General features: G+C 43.7%; 1 protein-coding gene across 7 annotated transcripts in view; it reads left to right on the forward strand.

Moving 5' to 3' along the window:
• Positions 1-16,307, forward strand: part of RGS12 (regulator of G protein signaling 12) — an 86,376-nt gene that overhangs the window by 61,023 nt on the left and 9,046 nt on the right. For 4 of the 7 annotated variants that reach the window (XM_081207589.1, XM_081207588.1, XM_081207593.1 and 1 more), the window contains 3 exons: positions 3,405-3,475; positions 4,265-4,418; positions 8,330-8,938. In XM_081207589.1, the coding sequence (XP_081063715.1) occupies positions 3,405-3,475; positions 4,265-4,418; positions 8,330-8,938 (834 nt within the window). The other 3 variants (XM_081207592.1, XM_081207591.1, XM_081207590.1) reach the window with 3 other exon arrangements.

The raw sequence follows: 16,307 nt of genomic DNA on the forward strand, positions 1-16,307 counted from the left end.
TAGGAAAGAGCCTATTCTATCTTGGTCTGATGGGGAGGTATTATTGCTAACCTGCTGTGACCAATTTGCACAACACTGTGCAGCTAAAATTGCTGGTATTCATTCCTATTTGGAGTACAGGTTAATTGCTGAGTCTGTGGATGTACCTGATACATCTGCTTTTTCTGTTTGTTCCTTGGAGGTTTGTGTTTGACCATTTACACTTCTGGTCCATTCTTGGCTAATTTTGGTGGAGAGGAATGGCCAGATGGAACATTTAGTGCTTGAGAGTAAGGTTACATTAACCTCGAAAGAGCCAATAATAAGATGCTATATCCCATCATCCTGGGTAACTGTAGACTTTTGGGCAAGGGGCTCAAGATTATATAGTTGTACCTCGGAAGTCGAACGGAATCCGTTCCAGAATTCCGTTCGACTTCCAAAACATTTGGAAACCAAGGTGTGGCTTCTGAACATTTTGCAGCCAGTTGGAAGCCGTGAAACCTGCATCAGATGTTTGGGTTCCAAAGAACATTCACAGAGTGGAACACTCACTTCCAGGTTTGCAGCGTTCAGGAGCCAAAACGTTCGAGTCACAAGGCATTCGATTTCCAAGACTGTATGTTCTTTCTAGATGCAGACCTGGTTTTGGTACTGAAACTGCCTTTGTTGCGCTAGTGGACAGCTTGTATTAGGAATCGGACAGGGGGAGTGTGTTCCTTTTAGTTTTGCTGGTCCTTTCAGCAACTTTTGATCTGATAAACTATGATATCCTTCTAGACTGCTTTGACAGATTTGACTTGTGGGCACTGTTTGGTGTTGGTTCCAGTGCAAACTGGAGGGCAGATCCCAGAAGGGACTTGCTCATTTGAGTTCCATCATGTTCCCCATGCTACATGAAGCCACTTGGAGAGGCCTGCATGACATCTGTGAGAAACCACTGGGAGAAGTTGTCCGTAGTGTTGGAGAATAGTGTCATCAGTATGCAGTTCACATCCAGTTCTATTTCTCTTTTCCATCAGGCACTTGGGAGTCAATTGAAACTCTAAACCAGTGTTTGGAGGCTGTGATGTGATAAGACTTAATTCAGGCAAGACACAGGTGGTTTGGGTCAATGGGAAAGCCAATCTGAGAATAGATATTCAGCCTGTTACAGAACATAGTGCTCCCTCTGAAAGCTCAGGTTTATAGTTTGGGCATGCTACTGGACTCAGATTGTGACTGTGGCTAATAAGCTTTGGCTAGGGTACCAACTTTCTGGAGAAAGCAGATCTGGCCACTATTATACATTCTTTGGTTGCACTTTGCAAGGGAAATCTACTTTGAAGATTATTTGTAAACATCAGCGTGTTTACTGTGTTGTTGGTAGTCTGTTAACAGGACCCCTTATTGGGATCTTGGGACTCCATTGCTGTGCATTGACTCCCTGTATGTTTTTGAGCCCAGTTTAAATAGCTGGCTGTTACTTTGAAACCCCTGAATAGTTTGGGTGCAGGATATCTGAAGGATCACCTACTCCCACTCTCATGATAGTAAGATCTTATGCTTTGGGTCTTTTCACCATCCGAGCTGTACTTGGTGAGTACCTGGGACACGACTTTCCCTGTAGTAGTCCCTAGCTCTGGCATTCCCTCTCTCAGAGGCATGTTTAGGCCCTTTCCTCCTAGTCATCAGAAAGTTTGTTAATGCTGCATAGATGTGCTTTTCATGCTGTCTGAACACCAGTATTTTGTTCCGTGTTGTTTGTTTGTTTAGATGATGCTGCTGATTTTAGTTTGTTGTTTTAAAATGTTCTGTTATGTCTGTGAACAACTATGGGGCTGTGAAACAGTGTGGATGTGCATTTTTCTCAGAGAGGGGAGGTTTATTTGCACAGCTTGACATATCCCACCCCCTTCTATGGCTTTTAGTCACATTGGCTAGCTGTGCCCCTTTGATAATGAATGTAGTAGCAACATCCCCAATTTCTACACATTTTCAGCTGATATGCATTTATCTAGGGATGGATGGATCAGTCAGTTTTGTAAGTACATTTTCATGCAATTTTGGCATCTATTTATAGCTGAGAACTACAGTGCAAAATCTGGGGAATTGCAAAAGCCAAATGATAGCTGCATTCCAATCTTCGTATTAGTTAAGCCACTTCACTCAACATACAGATCACATGAAATCATTGCATCAATATGGATGCAGAACCCCTTTACATGCTGGTTGCACACACAGGGGAAGGAGCCCACACAGCCCCACAACACTCTTCACTTTGTCTTTGAATGTGGGACCAAGTTTGTCTGAACCTTCCTCGGGGATGTTTGTGAACATTGGGCTGAAACTGGCATCTTTGCTTCAGGTGCCTCCACTTTTCCACTGAGAGGTAGGGCTGAAAGCACCTAGTGCTCAGACAGATTTAGGGTCCTAAACGTCTTCCTCAAACTCCCTTTGTACCCCGTAAAGGTATAGGTAAAGAACCCCTGACAGTTAAGTCCAGTCGCAAACGGACTCTGGGGTTGTGGCGCTCATCTTGTTTTACTGACCAAGGGAGCCGACGTTTGTCCACAGACAGTTTTTCCATGTCATGTGGCCAGCATGACTAAGCTGCTTCTGGCGAAACCAGAACAGCTCACGGAAATGCCATTACCTTCCCGCCAGAGCGGTACCTATTTATCTACTTGCACTTTGACGTGCTTTCGAACTGCTAGGTTGGCAGGAGCTGGGACCGAGCAACGGGAGCTCACCCCATCGTGGGGATTCGAACCACCGACCTTCCAGTCGGCAAGCCCTAGGCTCTGTGGTTTAGACCACAGCGCCACCCGCGTCCCTATTTTGCACCCTGTAGGGAAATCCAAATCCTCTGTGGTAAGTGGCTGCCTACATTAGAAAACCCAGAACTGAGCAGCTCAACAGACTGTTTCTGAAAAAGACTCTGGGTAGGAGAAGGAGCACCAGTTCTACTTCTTTGGTTCCCGCTGCTCTGCCCCATAAATAAAAGTTTGGAAAGAGAACACTAGCTGGGTTGGAAATAAAATCAAAGTATATCTTACTGAATAGGAACCAAAATAATAGAAGTTTGAAGTCTTGTAGCACCTCACATAAAGGGAGGCAGCTAGCCAGCAAGAAATCCAGGATAGACAAGGTCCAGCACAATTGTTACACCCCATCCTGGGACCCCAGTGAAGGGTGGGTAAGAAATCGAAATAATAATCATAGTAATTTCTGTCTTAGTTTATGACACTCATTCAAATTGATCCAGGCCACTGAAATAGCAGTCATGAAAGTCACTGGGGATATCCTCCAGAAAATGGTAAAATCCAGTAAACTTTTCTCTCCCCAAATTCTTGGTCATAAACTAGTATGATTTAAATACGTTTGTTACAGAGAAAACACCCAGGTTTTGTAATTATTATTTTTAAAATCTCTATCATTCACAGACCAGGGAAAGGGGCCACCATTAAAACACAGCACAGCTATAACTCCTAATGCAAGATATCAAGCACCTACAGTAAGTTCCTTGAAATTATTTGTCACTCCAATTATTCCCAGGTTTCGATTTATTTCCCAGATTGGAAATTGTTGATGAAAAGAATGTCCCAAATGTTTAATGGCATTCGCTTAGTGTTTGTTTCGGCTGATTATGTCTTGCCTTTCACGTATGTAAGGGCTTTGTTTTGCTGCTTTCACCAGTGCATGCCCCTGTCTTCTGTTCTCTGTCCTTGAAGACCAAAACACATGCTATATGCAGTTACATGTACCTCCCCACATTTTCCCCCATGCAAAGCATCTAAAGGGGGCTGCAATTGTGAGTGAAACATCACAAGCTGATGAGAATGCTTATCCCTGTCACCTTGAACTGTTTCCCCACTCAAATCATCCCTGGCTCCTCTTCCCCACAGAGAGCTGGAAAATAACTACGAAAGAAAGGGTTAAAGCAACTCTCCTCCCGCGCACCCCAGCCAGTGCTCTGCTCAAAGTCACAGTCTCCACAGATTTTCATGGGGGCAAAGAGAGACGTTGCTGGGTGAAAGTTACATGCAACTATATATAATAAAATGGAGTTTGGTCCAAAGACAGACATAAACTCTACAGTTCAAAATGAGCATGTTGCTTTTTTTGTATGTAGATGTAATTCTTTTTTCTCTTCTCTTTTTGTTTGTGGTTTACTGAAAATGCTTGTACTATGTTTAATCACAACTCTGTGCACAAAATAATTGTTATTTATCGACAATTTATTGCATCCGTTTTGTAGTATTATGTAAAAGTAAGTAGCCCTTTAACTTTCCTTCTAATACAGGGAGAGGGAAGAACTCTAGGAAAGTCTAATTCTATTAAAATAAAAGGAGAAAGTGGAAAAAGCTCTAGGGATGTCCATCTAGCAAACAGAGAAGAATGTATTGCACAGACGGGGAAAATAAAAAGTCAGAAAATTAATTTGGACGAAGCAGAGGGTATGTCACTTTTTTAGTATATGCAGTAGTATTAGTTTTTAAACCAAACATTTGTAAACAGTGGTATTAGTTCATTTTATAATTGAAGAAAACAGGTTGTATTATAAATTTCAGCAGTGTGGTGATGTTACTAATAAATTAATCTAACCTACTCTAGAATTACCTTTAATTGTAGGCAAAGGCTTCTGGAATGCATGTGAAGGAATGTGCTCCCAGCAGCCAAGTTGAAAACAGCAGTACTAACTAAAGGAGAACATAGAAATAGTGCCACCCACTCGCCCAGTAGTATCTATGGCAACATTACCAGCGCTCACAAATCACAGAACAGCATGGCCCCAATGCCCCCACATTAGCAGCGCAGGGGGCGGAGCAAAGGGTTGTGGGAACTTTCCATGAGATTACCCCACCCCAGCCCACACTCTTGTGAGAAGGGGTCTGAATAATAAACATCCAGAGTTCCTGAGGGAAAGGAGCCACTTGCTGATGGAGCAAAGCTGTGTTTAAAAAACCCACCATCCTTTTGCCAGTGCTGCAGATGGAGGAGCCAGGACAAGCAACAAGCCATGGTTGCACAGAGCTCTGAGATGGGAAAAGGTTTGGGGAGGTTTGAGTCCTGCTATGTTTCACCATTTGCATGCATATCAGAGAGAAAAGAGGCAGCACACAGAACTGGCACAGCACAGAGCAGCTCTCTGGCCATTTAGCCACGACAGGCAGAAGGACACATCATAAGGCATTTGCCTTTCCACAGCTAGCAGTCCATAGTCCCAGCCATGCACACCAGGGGGGCAGGTCTAGCCCAAGCGAACAGCACAGTAGATGCCCAGTTTGAATCCTAAATGTGATCTCCCACCGGAAAGGTGTAGATTACCCCACACAGAGGCACAATGAGGGAGTACATAGGCTCTGAGAATCAGAGGAGCACTGCACCAGCCTGTTGTCATTTGCCTGATAGGCAGTGCTTACAGGATAGTGCCCTAACAATAATGGACAGGTTTTGAAAGGTAGACACATGGTGGGGGTTGCCAACTTTCTTGCCCTGGCAGGAGTCACATGCCTTTGAAAGTTCAATGACAGACAGCAGTTAGCAGGCATCATTCACTCCATGCCTTGTTCACCCTCCTTCACTGAGGCAACAGCATCCTTGAAATAGCTTGCAAAGATGCAGGATCCCAACTGGAACATAAAGCTTAGCAACCGCACAGAGGAACAGTATTATTTTTAATTTTGTAAAATTTGGGAGCTGGGATAGTCTACAAATATTTTTATAAATAAGTAAACAGCTAGAACCACAGTGGGAACCACACTTAGCATTAGGAATAAGAACCATCCTTACTTCTGCAACTGTTGAACATCTACCTGTGCAGAGCCAAGAGCAACACAGGAACAGTAATGAGCAATGGTCAGCAGCAGTATCCACATAGTCCCTGGACCGAGATGCCCATCTCTCAGCCTCCCGCACCCCTTAGGGGAGAGACTGTAGTAAATGAGCCAATATTTATCCCTTCCCATAAGGAGTTGCAATGAAACTCATTACAGTGGCTGCTTGTTCTGTTCTGTGTGGTTTATTTGTGCTCCTGAAAATGTTTGATCAGCATTCCACCAACAGAGCACTTACCTGCTTGCAGAATGGCTGCCAGCTCTTCCTACCCTTCCTGCACAGTGCATGCTTTACCCAGTGTGAAAGGCAGTGTTGAAGGAGGAAGGAATGGCTAGTCAATACAATTTAGCCAGTACCCAGTGGACAATACCAAAGGCAGAGGGAAGGACATGGAAGGAATTTGAAGCATTCATACTTGGAAGTATGGTATCGTTTGCTTACCTGGGTGCCCCGCACTGCCCATTCTGAAAAGAGAAATGTTAGCAATCTGTTCTTCCCATATATATTCTGCGGTGAAACCGTGCAAAGTGTTCCTTTTTGTGCAAAATCTCTTTTGTGTATAATTGCCATGTCACTAACTGATCAAGAGCACTAAGCACCCACAACTTGAGGCCTAAAGACCTAAAGCCCCATGCCATGCCGTTTGAGTTACGGCACATTGTCAGGGGTTTAAATGCTGCAATGAGTGTTCTGTAATTGGGTTCACATTTGTAATCCGCCAAGAATGAGATTGAACATTAAAAGAACTGCACATAATTGTTTTTTGACTGACTAGTATAAAAGTTGTAAAGCCCAACCTGATCTAAACTAGCTTTTTTTCATCCCTAGTTGTTTTTGGAAATGGCTGGAAAGTAATAGCCCCTTGACTCTGTAATATCTCTTGTGTGAACCTGGCCTGTTAACATTATCACAGTGTGGGTGCGTGCGGCTCTACTATACCCACTTTGCTCCTCTCCTAGCATGAACAGGCGCAACAAACCAAGGTTTCCTGTGTCATCCAAACCAGAACTGTAGTTTGCTTTCCCTTAAATGTACAAAATAATTAGCAAACCAAGAACAAACCTTGGAGTTAGGTTTCAATCTAAGCCTATTCCTCACTGAGAAAATGTGATGGTCGCATAGACATAGAGCATTACATTATGCCAGTGTGTCCAACATAACCCAGATACCAGTGTGATGTTACTGACAAAGCAGACGTTTCAAATCCTAAGGTCTCCTAGATGATGAAAACTGAGCATAGAATTCTGTGCTAAAATATAGTGACATTTCATCATCTGCAACTAGGAATATTTCAGTTCCGTAAGGGCCTCCATTAGTTGCCAGGCAGGACCCTGCTTGTAGCCGGCTCAAGCAGACTATGAACAAAGCTGTTTATGCCCCAGTGTGCCTGGCAGGAAAGCCTGTTCCTGATGGAAATGGACATAATTAGCATAGCATTTCTGCTAGGTGTGTTGGCATATGTGGGCCCTGTTCCCTCCTTGGCAATAACTGCCCTCTGCTGAGGAGCTGGATTCCTTACCTCTCATTTCCCCTGCCCTAGGCAATTGGGGGGAAGGCAGAGGAAGGTGGAGAATGTGTCAGCAAAGATGGCAGCACACCCTTCATGCCTCCGCAAGTGTTTTTAGCACATGAGCTTGGTGTGCACACTGAATGTTTCTCTCTCTTTTTTGCATGCACTCACTTAAAGGATCACACCTGCTTCACGGTGACCCAAGGGGTGCTCACGCATACCATCTCCTACATGCAATAAAGATGCCTGGTCCTGGCTTAAAAGTGCCTGGTTCTTTTTTGCAGCAGCAGTGGCAGCAGCATGCCTGGTGGGGCTATGGGCAATGCCTTATGTACATGCAACTGCTAGTCTGTGAATGCCAGTTGCATGAGGCAACAATGGGCAGATTCAGAGGTCTGCTTTTGGCATGTGGAAGTGGTTTCTGGATTCCAGAGAGTGCTGCTCATTTGTGAAACCTGCCTGGGTCCTGGACAGATGAGGCTATAACTTTCTATCCATCTCCTACTGCAGTTAGAATTGGTATTCACATGAAATGCCTATGTGTCACACTGTGCATTTTTTCTTTGCATTTTCCCCCCTATTTGTGTTCAGATTCAGCAGGCGGATATGTCCCCCCCCCCCCGTAACCAGTGGAGAAAAGCAATCCTCATTCTTTCTCAATGTATTTAATACAAGCAGGGTGAAATGACATCTTTCATATGAAATATTACAAGTGGCAGGTATAATATGAAAAACTGGTACCAGAAAAAAATATGCTACTACATGCACCTATTAAAATCATCAGAGATTTAGGATTACTATTGTCTTTTAATGTTACTTGTAAACTTTAGTTTTATTTATAATGTTATAGGAGTTTCAGCTCAGAAAGTGGGCAGATGTTTTAGATTTTGTTGTTTTTTCAGTGTTGTTGGTAAATGGTGGGTGAATCAAATGTGTCTAGTTAAGAAAAAAAATGATTGTGTGGTGTCATGAAATTTTGCGGTATTGACTAATGGGTCTATTCTGGGTTTCTTGCAATAGAGTTTTTTGAACTTATATCAAAAGTGCAAAGTAACAGAGCAGATGACCAGCGAGGGCTGCTGAGAAAAGAAGACTTGGTTCTGCCTGATTTTCTTCACTTGCCTTCCTGTGGGACTAGGCCTTCTTCATCTACACCCGAAGGGTCTAAAGGCTGCAACAAGAGAATTGCACATCCTGATGTCAAGGACAAATGCATACAGTTAAGTGGCAAAGTGGACGTCATGAAAAACAGTAGTGAAAGCTCCGCAGTCAAAATGGCTTATTCTGGAAGCAAGCAAAAACCAGCTGTGCTGGCAACTTGCAGCAGCCAGAAGACTTGCAGTGTTCCTTTTGGTGACCCACTGTCTCCGATTCCGCTTTCGCAGGATGCCACCATATGGAAAAGGCAATCAAAAGAACTGCAGGCTGAAAGCATACAAACTGTTGAGGATGAGAACGTAGCAGACTTGACTCTGGTGGCTGAGGGAGACATTAACAGCCCTAACAGTACGTTGCTGCCATCTCCACCCTCTTCGTCAGACAAAAACACTCTTGCAGGAGCCAAGTATCCACCTCCCGTGTCACTAACAGATAATCAGGAAAAAACTACCCATGAGAAATCCAAATCAGGTATTTCCAGATTTTAAATGTCTTTAATAAGAAATGATTCCCCATTACATTTGTTTCAGCACTTGTTGCATCTGTTTACAACATGCAGAAAAGTGCAACTGAAGCCTGTCTTTAGGGCATGTACAGACCGTAGTTCTGAGGGGTAGCACACAATTTGGCCTCTGTGACCCTGGTCTACATCCCACTCTGGCCCCTACTGCCTGTCCACACTGCGGACAGCTGCAAGTTCCAGACCAGCCAGCCTGAGCTACAGGCTGCTTTAAGTACACAAACTCCAAATTGAGAACAGATGTGGTATCACTTGTTTGGCTGTGCACTCATAAAAAGCCTCAACGACCATTTTGCATGTTGGAAATAAATACATTTTTGTTTGGAAGACCCTTGCAAAACATAGTTTTTCCATTTAAACCTCCAAGACACACTTTTCACGCATATGCATGCATTATTTGCTGTCGTTTCCTCTTTGTGCTGTATACCATTATAAAGACTTGAAGAGGAAAGGGAAAGCGCAGTCTGGTTCCCACATTTCTGCTGGAAGTCCTGGGCACGTCCTCGCGAAGCACATGCAGACAACTTTTTATAGATACTCATCTCTAAAGACACATGCAAATACCAGATGAGGATCACATGTAACATGTTTCTCCTGGACCACCCTTGAGGTTGCTCATGCCAGTGGTGGGCAGGGCCAGAGGCAAAGTGGGCAGAGCAGCTAGTGTAAATTTTACCAAGAGGCTGATTTTACACATACACACATCTCCACCCTCCATCTAGGCAGCCAAGAAGCATTATCAGAATTCAAGGACACAAAGCAGCCAGACAAGAACACTCAAAGAAGGTGCAAAGTGTAGGGCTGGGGAAGGGTGCGGAGGAGGGGGAGACTGGGGGTGGCCAGAAAGGGAGGCCTGGATGGATATGTCACCCCATCCCAGATATATAACACCTACCTCTGGGAGAAGATCCATCCCCCCCTCCCCAAAGAGTCCTCCCCAAAGAGTCCACCCCTCTGCACACTCTGAGCAGCAGGCAGATATCAGTATGGGCAGCTGGATTATCTGCTGGAAGGCACAGAAATTCAGTAATTGCCATATGCCTGGTAAGAATGTGGTGCTGGGCGGGGGAGAAAGTAATCTGCCTACACTGCTTCCTGCTGTCTCCATTGCACATGGGCCCAAGGGCTGGATCACCACCTCTGATGCAACTGACTGTATTTATCTTCATAAATCCAATACCAAGTAGAATCATGACTTGTAGAATGCAAACACATTCGGTTTGACTGCTTATTTCTTGTTTCTTACCTGTACTTATTTAGTGATTTTCACATGCCTAATTGTCACGTGCTAACAAATGACAGCCAAACTCTTCTGTCCTGCTACTCTGAAAAATCAGAAAAGGTTTATGTCTTTCACAGTGTTTTTATATATGCTACCATAAAAATTATTGAAATTAAACATCAAATGACCTTGTAATTGGCTATGTCCAAATGATAATACATGAAGTGTATTTTGTGGCCTGGTTGTGTACATTTGTGTATATCTATAGTTAGAGCATGTGTGTTTTAAAAGGGGAGTTTACAAGTTAAGACTGTCTTATTTTTAAACTGGAGTTCATATGTGAATATTTTCAAATCTTCAAACTGACCTGTGTTTAGTGCATGCCATACCTTCCCGTGAGCTGCAGCTTTTGTTGTTTCTATCTTCTTTTATTCTGTAGCTGCCTTAATGTAGTTTCTGCATATATTTTGTACCTGAGTTCCCACCACTACAAAGAGTAATAAACTCTGTTCTTCGTTAATTCATTTTTTTCTTATTCAAAAGTATTTAATGTGCAGAAGCAGATCTAAATGCAATTGGGAGACATACCGAAAATCAGTGGGGAACTATCCTCTTCAAAGTAGCTTCTCAATTTATTTCCATGGAGGCAATGCAATCTGAGCTCTCACAGATAGCTTGACCAGGGCCCATGTACCATATTTTTTGCTCTATAAGACGCACCAGACCATAAGACGCACCTAGTTTTTGGAGGAGGAAAACAAGAAAAAAAATATTCTGAATCTCAGAAGCCAGAACAACAAGAGGGATCGCTGAGCAGAGAAAGCAGCGATCCCTCTTGCTGTTCTGGCTCCTGGGATAGCTGCGCAGCCTGCATTCACTCCATAAGACGCACACACATTTCCCCTTACTTTTTAGGAAGGAAAAAGTGAGTCTTATAGAGCAAAAAATACAGTATATTGCATTCTATAGCAAGTCATGAAAACCTCATTATCCATTTAGTTCTTGCAAATTTCTTTCCCCTTTTTATCTCTTTTGTGAGACTCCTTCAAGTCTCTTGTACCATTGACTCGTATTAAACTCTTTTATAAAACATGCAAAATTGTATACTTGCAAAATGTTGAAAGAATTTGTTCTGTTATATTTGCATTTATAAATGGTGTTGTCCATGTCTCCCAACATCCCTATTTATTTGCTTATTTAAGCCTTTATTTATTTTGCCTTTCACATATGGCAAGGCAGTGTACAAAACATCTATACTTTAAAGCACAAATTAAATAATAAATTGTGATTCAGGGCAAATTAAAACATAATGTTATGATCCCAGCAAAAGCCTTGAGCATAAGCATATTTTCAAGAGGTGCTAAAACACTTAGCTAAAGGGGGAGTTGGTACTGCCACAGAGAAGGGCCTCCTAGAATCATAGAGTTGGAAGGGACCCCAAGGGTCATCTAGTCCAACCCCCTGCACTGCAGGCATCTCAACTAGATCATGCATAACAGTTGGACATCCAACCTCTGCTTAAAAGCCCCCAAGGAACGTCCTTCCACTGTCTAACGGCTCTGTTACTCTTTCTGGTTACTGCCAAATGTACTTCTCTAAAGTGCAGCACAACCAAGAGAATCTCCCCAGCTGTACACAATGAAGGATTGGGGTGGTATGAGAGAAAGCACTTATTAAAGCTCCTTACTAACAGGCAGACTGCCTTGGCATACACGTTAGGTAAAGGTACTCCTGACCTTTAGGTCCAGTCGTGGATGACTGGGGTTGCGGCGCTCACCTCGCTTTATTGGCCGAGGGAGCCGGCGTACAGCTTCCGGGTCATGTGGCCAGCATGACTAAGCCGCTTCTGGCGAACCAGAGCAGCGCACGGAAACGTTGTTTACCTTCCTACCGGAGCGGTACCTAGTTATCTACTTGCACTTTGACGTGCTTTCGAACTGCTAGGTGGGCAGGAGCAGGGACCAAACAATGGGAGCTCACCCCGTTGCAGGGATTCGAACCGCCAACCTGATCGGCAAGCCCCTAGGCTCTGTGGTTTACTTTACTTTATAACAGGGGCAGGGGAGTCTGTGGCCCCCCAGGTATTGGACTCCAGCTCAAATTGTCCTGAAGCTGCTCTTGAAAAGATTTCGACTGCAGGCACTTTCACACTAGTACCTCTGATATCTCTGTTCCAACATAGATGACTTGCAGTTGTTGTTGCTTTATCATGTGCCAGTAGTTCCCATTCTTGAAGTATAATGCCACACGGCTTCATTGTTGCTCTCAGATTGCCCTTTTATTTCTTTGTTCTGGAAACCTTTTTTTTTATCAAGCCTCTATAAAAGAGATGCTTGTGGAGGTGGTCGTGAAACATTTGGGTAGTATGACCTGACTAACAGCAGAGGCTTCATAACTATGCCATCTGCACTTGACAGCTTGGCTGTTCTATATTCAGTTTCAACTTTTGATTCACAAGGCAAAAGTGTGGATTTGTTCACCACCTGGTAAAAGTAGCTTCAAATAATTTCTGCTGGGACATATATCTATCTGGAAGGTGGCTGAGATAAAACTGGGGCAGAATTATATAATGGCCCCACCTTGGCTGGTTCTACCAAAGTGAAAGAATTGAGGACATTGGTTTATCTGAAAATAAGAACCCCATTAAGAGATCCTATATTTCAATCTGTTATAAATGAAGAAGATCAAAGGCCCCGTTTGAGGGGGGGGGGTTGCTGAGAGATTTCTCCAGTCCCTATAAAAAAGGTAAAGGACCCCTGACAGTTAAGTCCAGTTGCAAACGACTCTGGGGTTGCGGCGCTCATCCCGCTTTACAGGCCGAGGGAACCGGCATTTGTCCACTCTGCAGACAGTTTTTCCGGGTCATGTGGCCAGCAGGACTAAGCCGCTTCTGGCAAAACCAGAGCAGTGCACGGAAATGCCATTTACCTTCCCACCGGAGCAGTACCTATTTATCTACTTGCACTTTGACGTGCTTTCGAACTGCTAGGTTGGCAGGAGCAGGGACCGAGCAATGAAAGCTCACCCTATTGCCGGGATTCGAACCGCAACCTTCTGATCGGCAAGCCCAAGAGGCTCAGTGGTTTAGACCACAGCTCCACCTGTGGGTCTGGGAATTAGAGGAAACAGGTTGCCCTGATCCATTCCAGATCTAATCACTCTGGTAAACAGGCTACAACAGGAGACAAACAAGGGGAATGTGATTCTTTTAGCTTTTCTGGATCTCTCTAAAAACCAGAAACCTTTGAAGCAATACTCACACTCTGGGCCTGGGAAAAATGGGTGTAACAATGGCATCCAGGAGCAGGTCGTGTCCATCTCTGAATCTGCCACAGTTGTGGCAGTATTTCTTGATCTAGATTTAATAACTGACGCAAAAGATTTAGCTGACATAATTTTATTCAGTTGTCCTTGACGTGGGCGGAAGTACAGGATGGCCCCTCAGTCCTCTTTGAACAGGAACAGCCGAGTATGAGACTGGCCCAGAGCAGCAAAATTCAGACTGAGAAGCTGCAGCAGCATCTGTCTGCAGGATGAAGAGTCAGAGCCAGATCTGAATTTGTTCAGGCAGATACTCAGAGCAGATACTATAGTGAGCATGAATAAAAAACAAAGCAGAAAACAATGGAAAGGCAAATCCTACTAGTCGCCCCCCTCCCCCCTCCTGAACTTTAGCCAATGCATCTTCATCTTCTTTGCAGTCTCCAGTGGGCTGATGCTGCCAAGAAACATGCAAATTCTTCTCCCCTTTTTCCTTCCCAATGATAGTCCCTCAAAGCAAGCTAGGAGGGGAGAGAGTGAGAGATTGAAAAGGGTTCAGGATTACAAGAGTTAGGCTTGATTCACTTGGGAGGGGGTGTTGTGTTTTACCGGTCCGATACGATAATCTTTATTGTCATTATCCTACACAGAACAACAAAATTGAAAAAAATCTACAGCAGACATTCAAAAACCAACAAGCCTGCTATCCCAGCCTGGTTAGCCCCTTAAAAACTCTGATACCCCATAATTGAATACAATATACTATAGAGACTACCTTACACTGTGTTTAAAACCAAAATCGCATTTGGATAGAAACTGTTTCTCAGGCGGCTAGTCCTAGTCTTTATAACTCTGCACCTTCTTCCAGAAGGCAGAAGCTGAAAGAGATCATTTCCGGGGTGCGCACTATCCTGCACTATCTCTGCAGTTTTCTTATGGCACTTGGAAGCATAGATTTGATCCAAGGTGGGAAGAGTGCACCCAATTATTCTCTCTGCAGTCTTTACAACCCTGGACAGCATTGTTTTTTCCCTGGCCATGGTGTTCCCAAACCACACACAGAGACCATAAGTTAATACACTCTCCACGGTACAATGGTAAACTGCCATCCGAAGGTCCTTTGAGAGATTACTTTTCCGGAGGATTCTCAGAAAATATAACCTCTGCTGTGCTCTCTTCATCAGGTCTTTGCTGTTTTCTCCCCAGGTTAGGTCATCTCTCAACTCCATTCCCAGAAATCGAAACACCGAAACCTGTTCCACACACTTTCTTGCTTTCTCATGATGCACATGATGTTCATCCCACTTGTGTTGATACTGCTAGTTCTGGCCCTTTATTCCAGGCATTCTCAGGGCAGATTTGTGCCAAGCTTTTTAAGTTACTGTGTTTTCCTCCTGCCTATCATCTCATGAGCACCAGCTGCACAGTCTTGATATCAGCAAGAGTGGCTTCCTTCCTGCAAAACCTATTTGGCACTTTTTTCTAAACCTTTCTCCTCTGCCTCATCCTTGGCCTTACAGTGAATCTGTGGGAAGAACGTTTTAGCCTCCATTTCACTGATATGTGGTCATAGTAATCCTTATTTTTAGATGCTGCTTCTCAGTGTGCACCTGCACATCTGCACAGCTCTAAGTATGTTTTCCAATAAATAATGCTTCTATCTGTGTGTTCCCTGAACAGCTACAGGGACAGGCTGAGATTCTCCTGCCTGGGATGACAAAGGAAATAATAATGAAGCATAAACATGCAGAGAGAGAAGCAGGAAGAGGGGCAACTGGCAGTAGAACACACAATGGGAGGTGGAAGATCATCAATGGCAGGGGTATTTTAATTCCTTTAATTTCTATCTCTGCACCTCCTTTGCTCCCCAAAGAGCTCTGGTTGTCAAACAGAAAAAGGGTAAAAGAATACATGTTTAAAAAATGAAAAAGTATTTAAAATATATACAAAACAATTACAAACATCTAAAAACATTAAACGCATTTAAAGAAACATTTCAAAACAGTCACATACTCTCACAGCCTAATAATTCCAAGGTTGCTGGGTTCTGTATCTTTCAGCCATCAGACTCCTGGCCTGGGTGAACAGGGACTTTTTAAAATGCCTCTTGAATATTGATAATGAGAAAGATAGAAACAACTCCCCAGGAAGGGCAATTCCACAAATGGGGAGCCACCACTGAGAATATCCTGTCACAAGTTAGCACCCAGCAATTGCAGCCACAACGGGGGATTTCCAAAGTTCGGCACATCAGTGAGTTATTTTCTGATTTAAATCAACCTGTGTAATGTGTCTGAGGAAAAGGCAATGCGGCTGAAATGGCCTCAGGGTCTCACTGCCACAGAAGCCTGCCTTGCACTTCATCAACAGAAATAGGAAGTCTTCACACAGAGGGGCTTAGCTTGGAATGACTATTCCAGCAATGGCAGATGCCCACTGCGTCAGGCAGGGCTACTAGGAGAGGGGGTCACAGGGATGCATGGCGAAGTTATTCTGGTTTCCTCCCGATCCTCCTCTCTTGCAAAGATAATGTGGACACTTAAGAGTTGCAGTTTTACAAATACCTAGCATCCAACGGAACTGATAAAGTATCTTACCTTGGTTCTGAAGGAGTCTCTTTTGTCACAGTGGCTTCTCTGATGGGAAAAACATTATGCCTATTCCATTATGCCTCCTCCACCTGTTCTTGTTTTCTCCCTGTCCTCCTTTGCAAAAAATCAGTGGGCACTTCTAACTCGGCAGTTGTGCAAATACTTAACAACTTAACTAAATAAATGAGTGTCGTACCTTGGATAATAAGCTGCAATAATAATAATAATAATAATAATAATAATAAT

Source organism: Podarcis bocagei, assembly GCF_964188305.1.
Source record: "Podarcis bocagei genome assembly, chromosome: 9".
Classification (NCBI taxonomy): domain Eukaryota; kingdom Metazoa; phylum Chordata; class Lepidosauria; order Squamata; family Lacertidae; genus Podarcis; species Podarcis bocagei.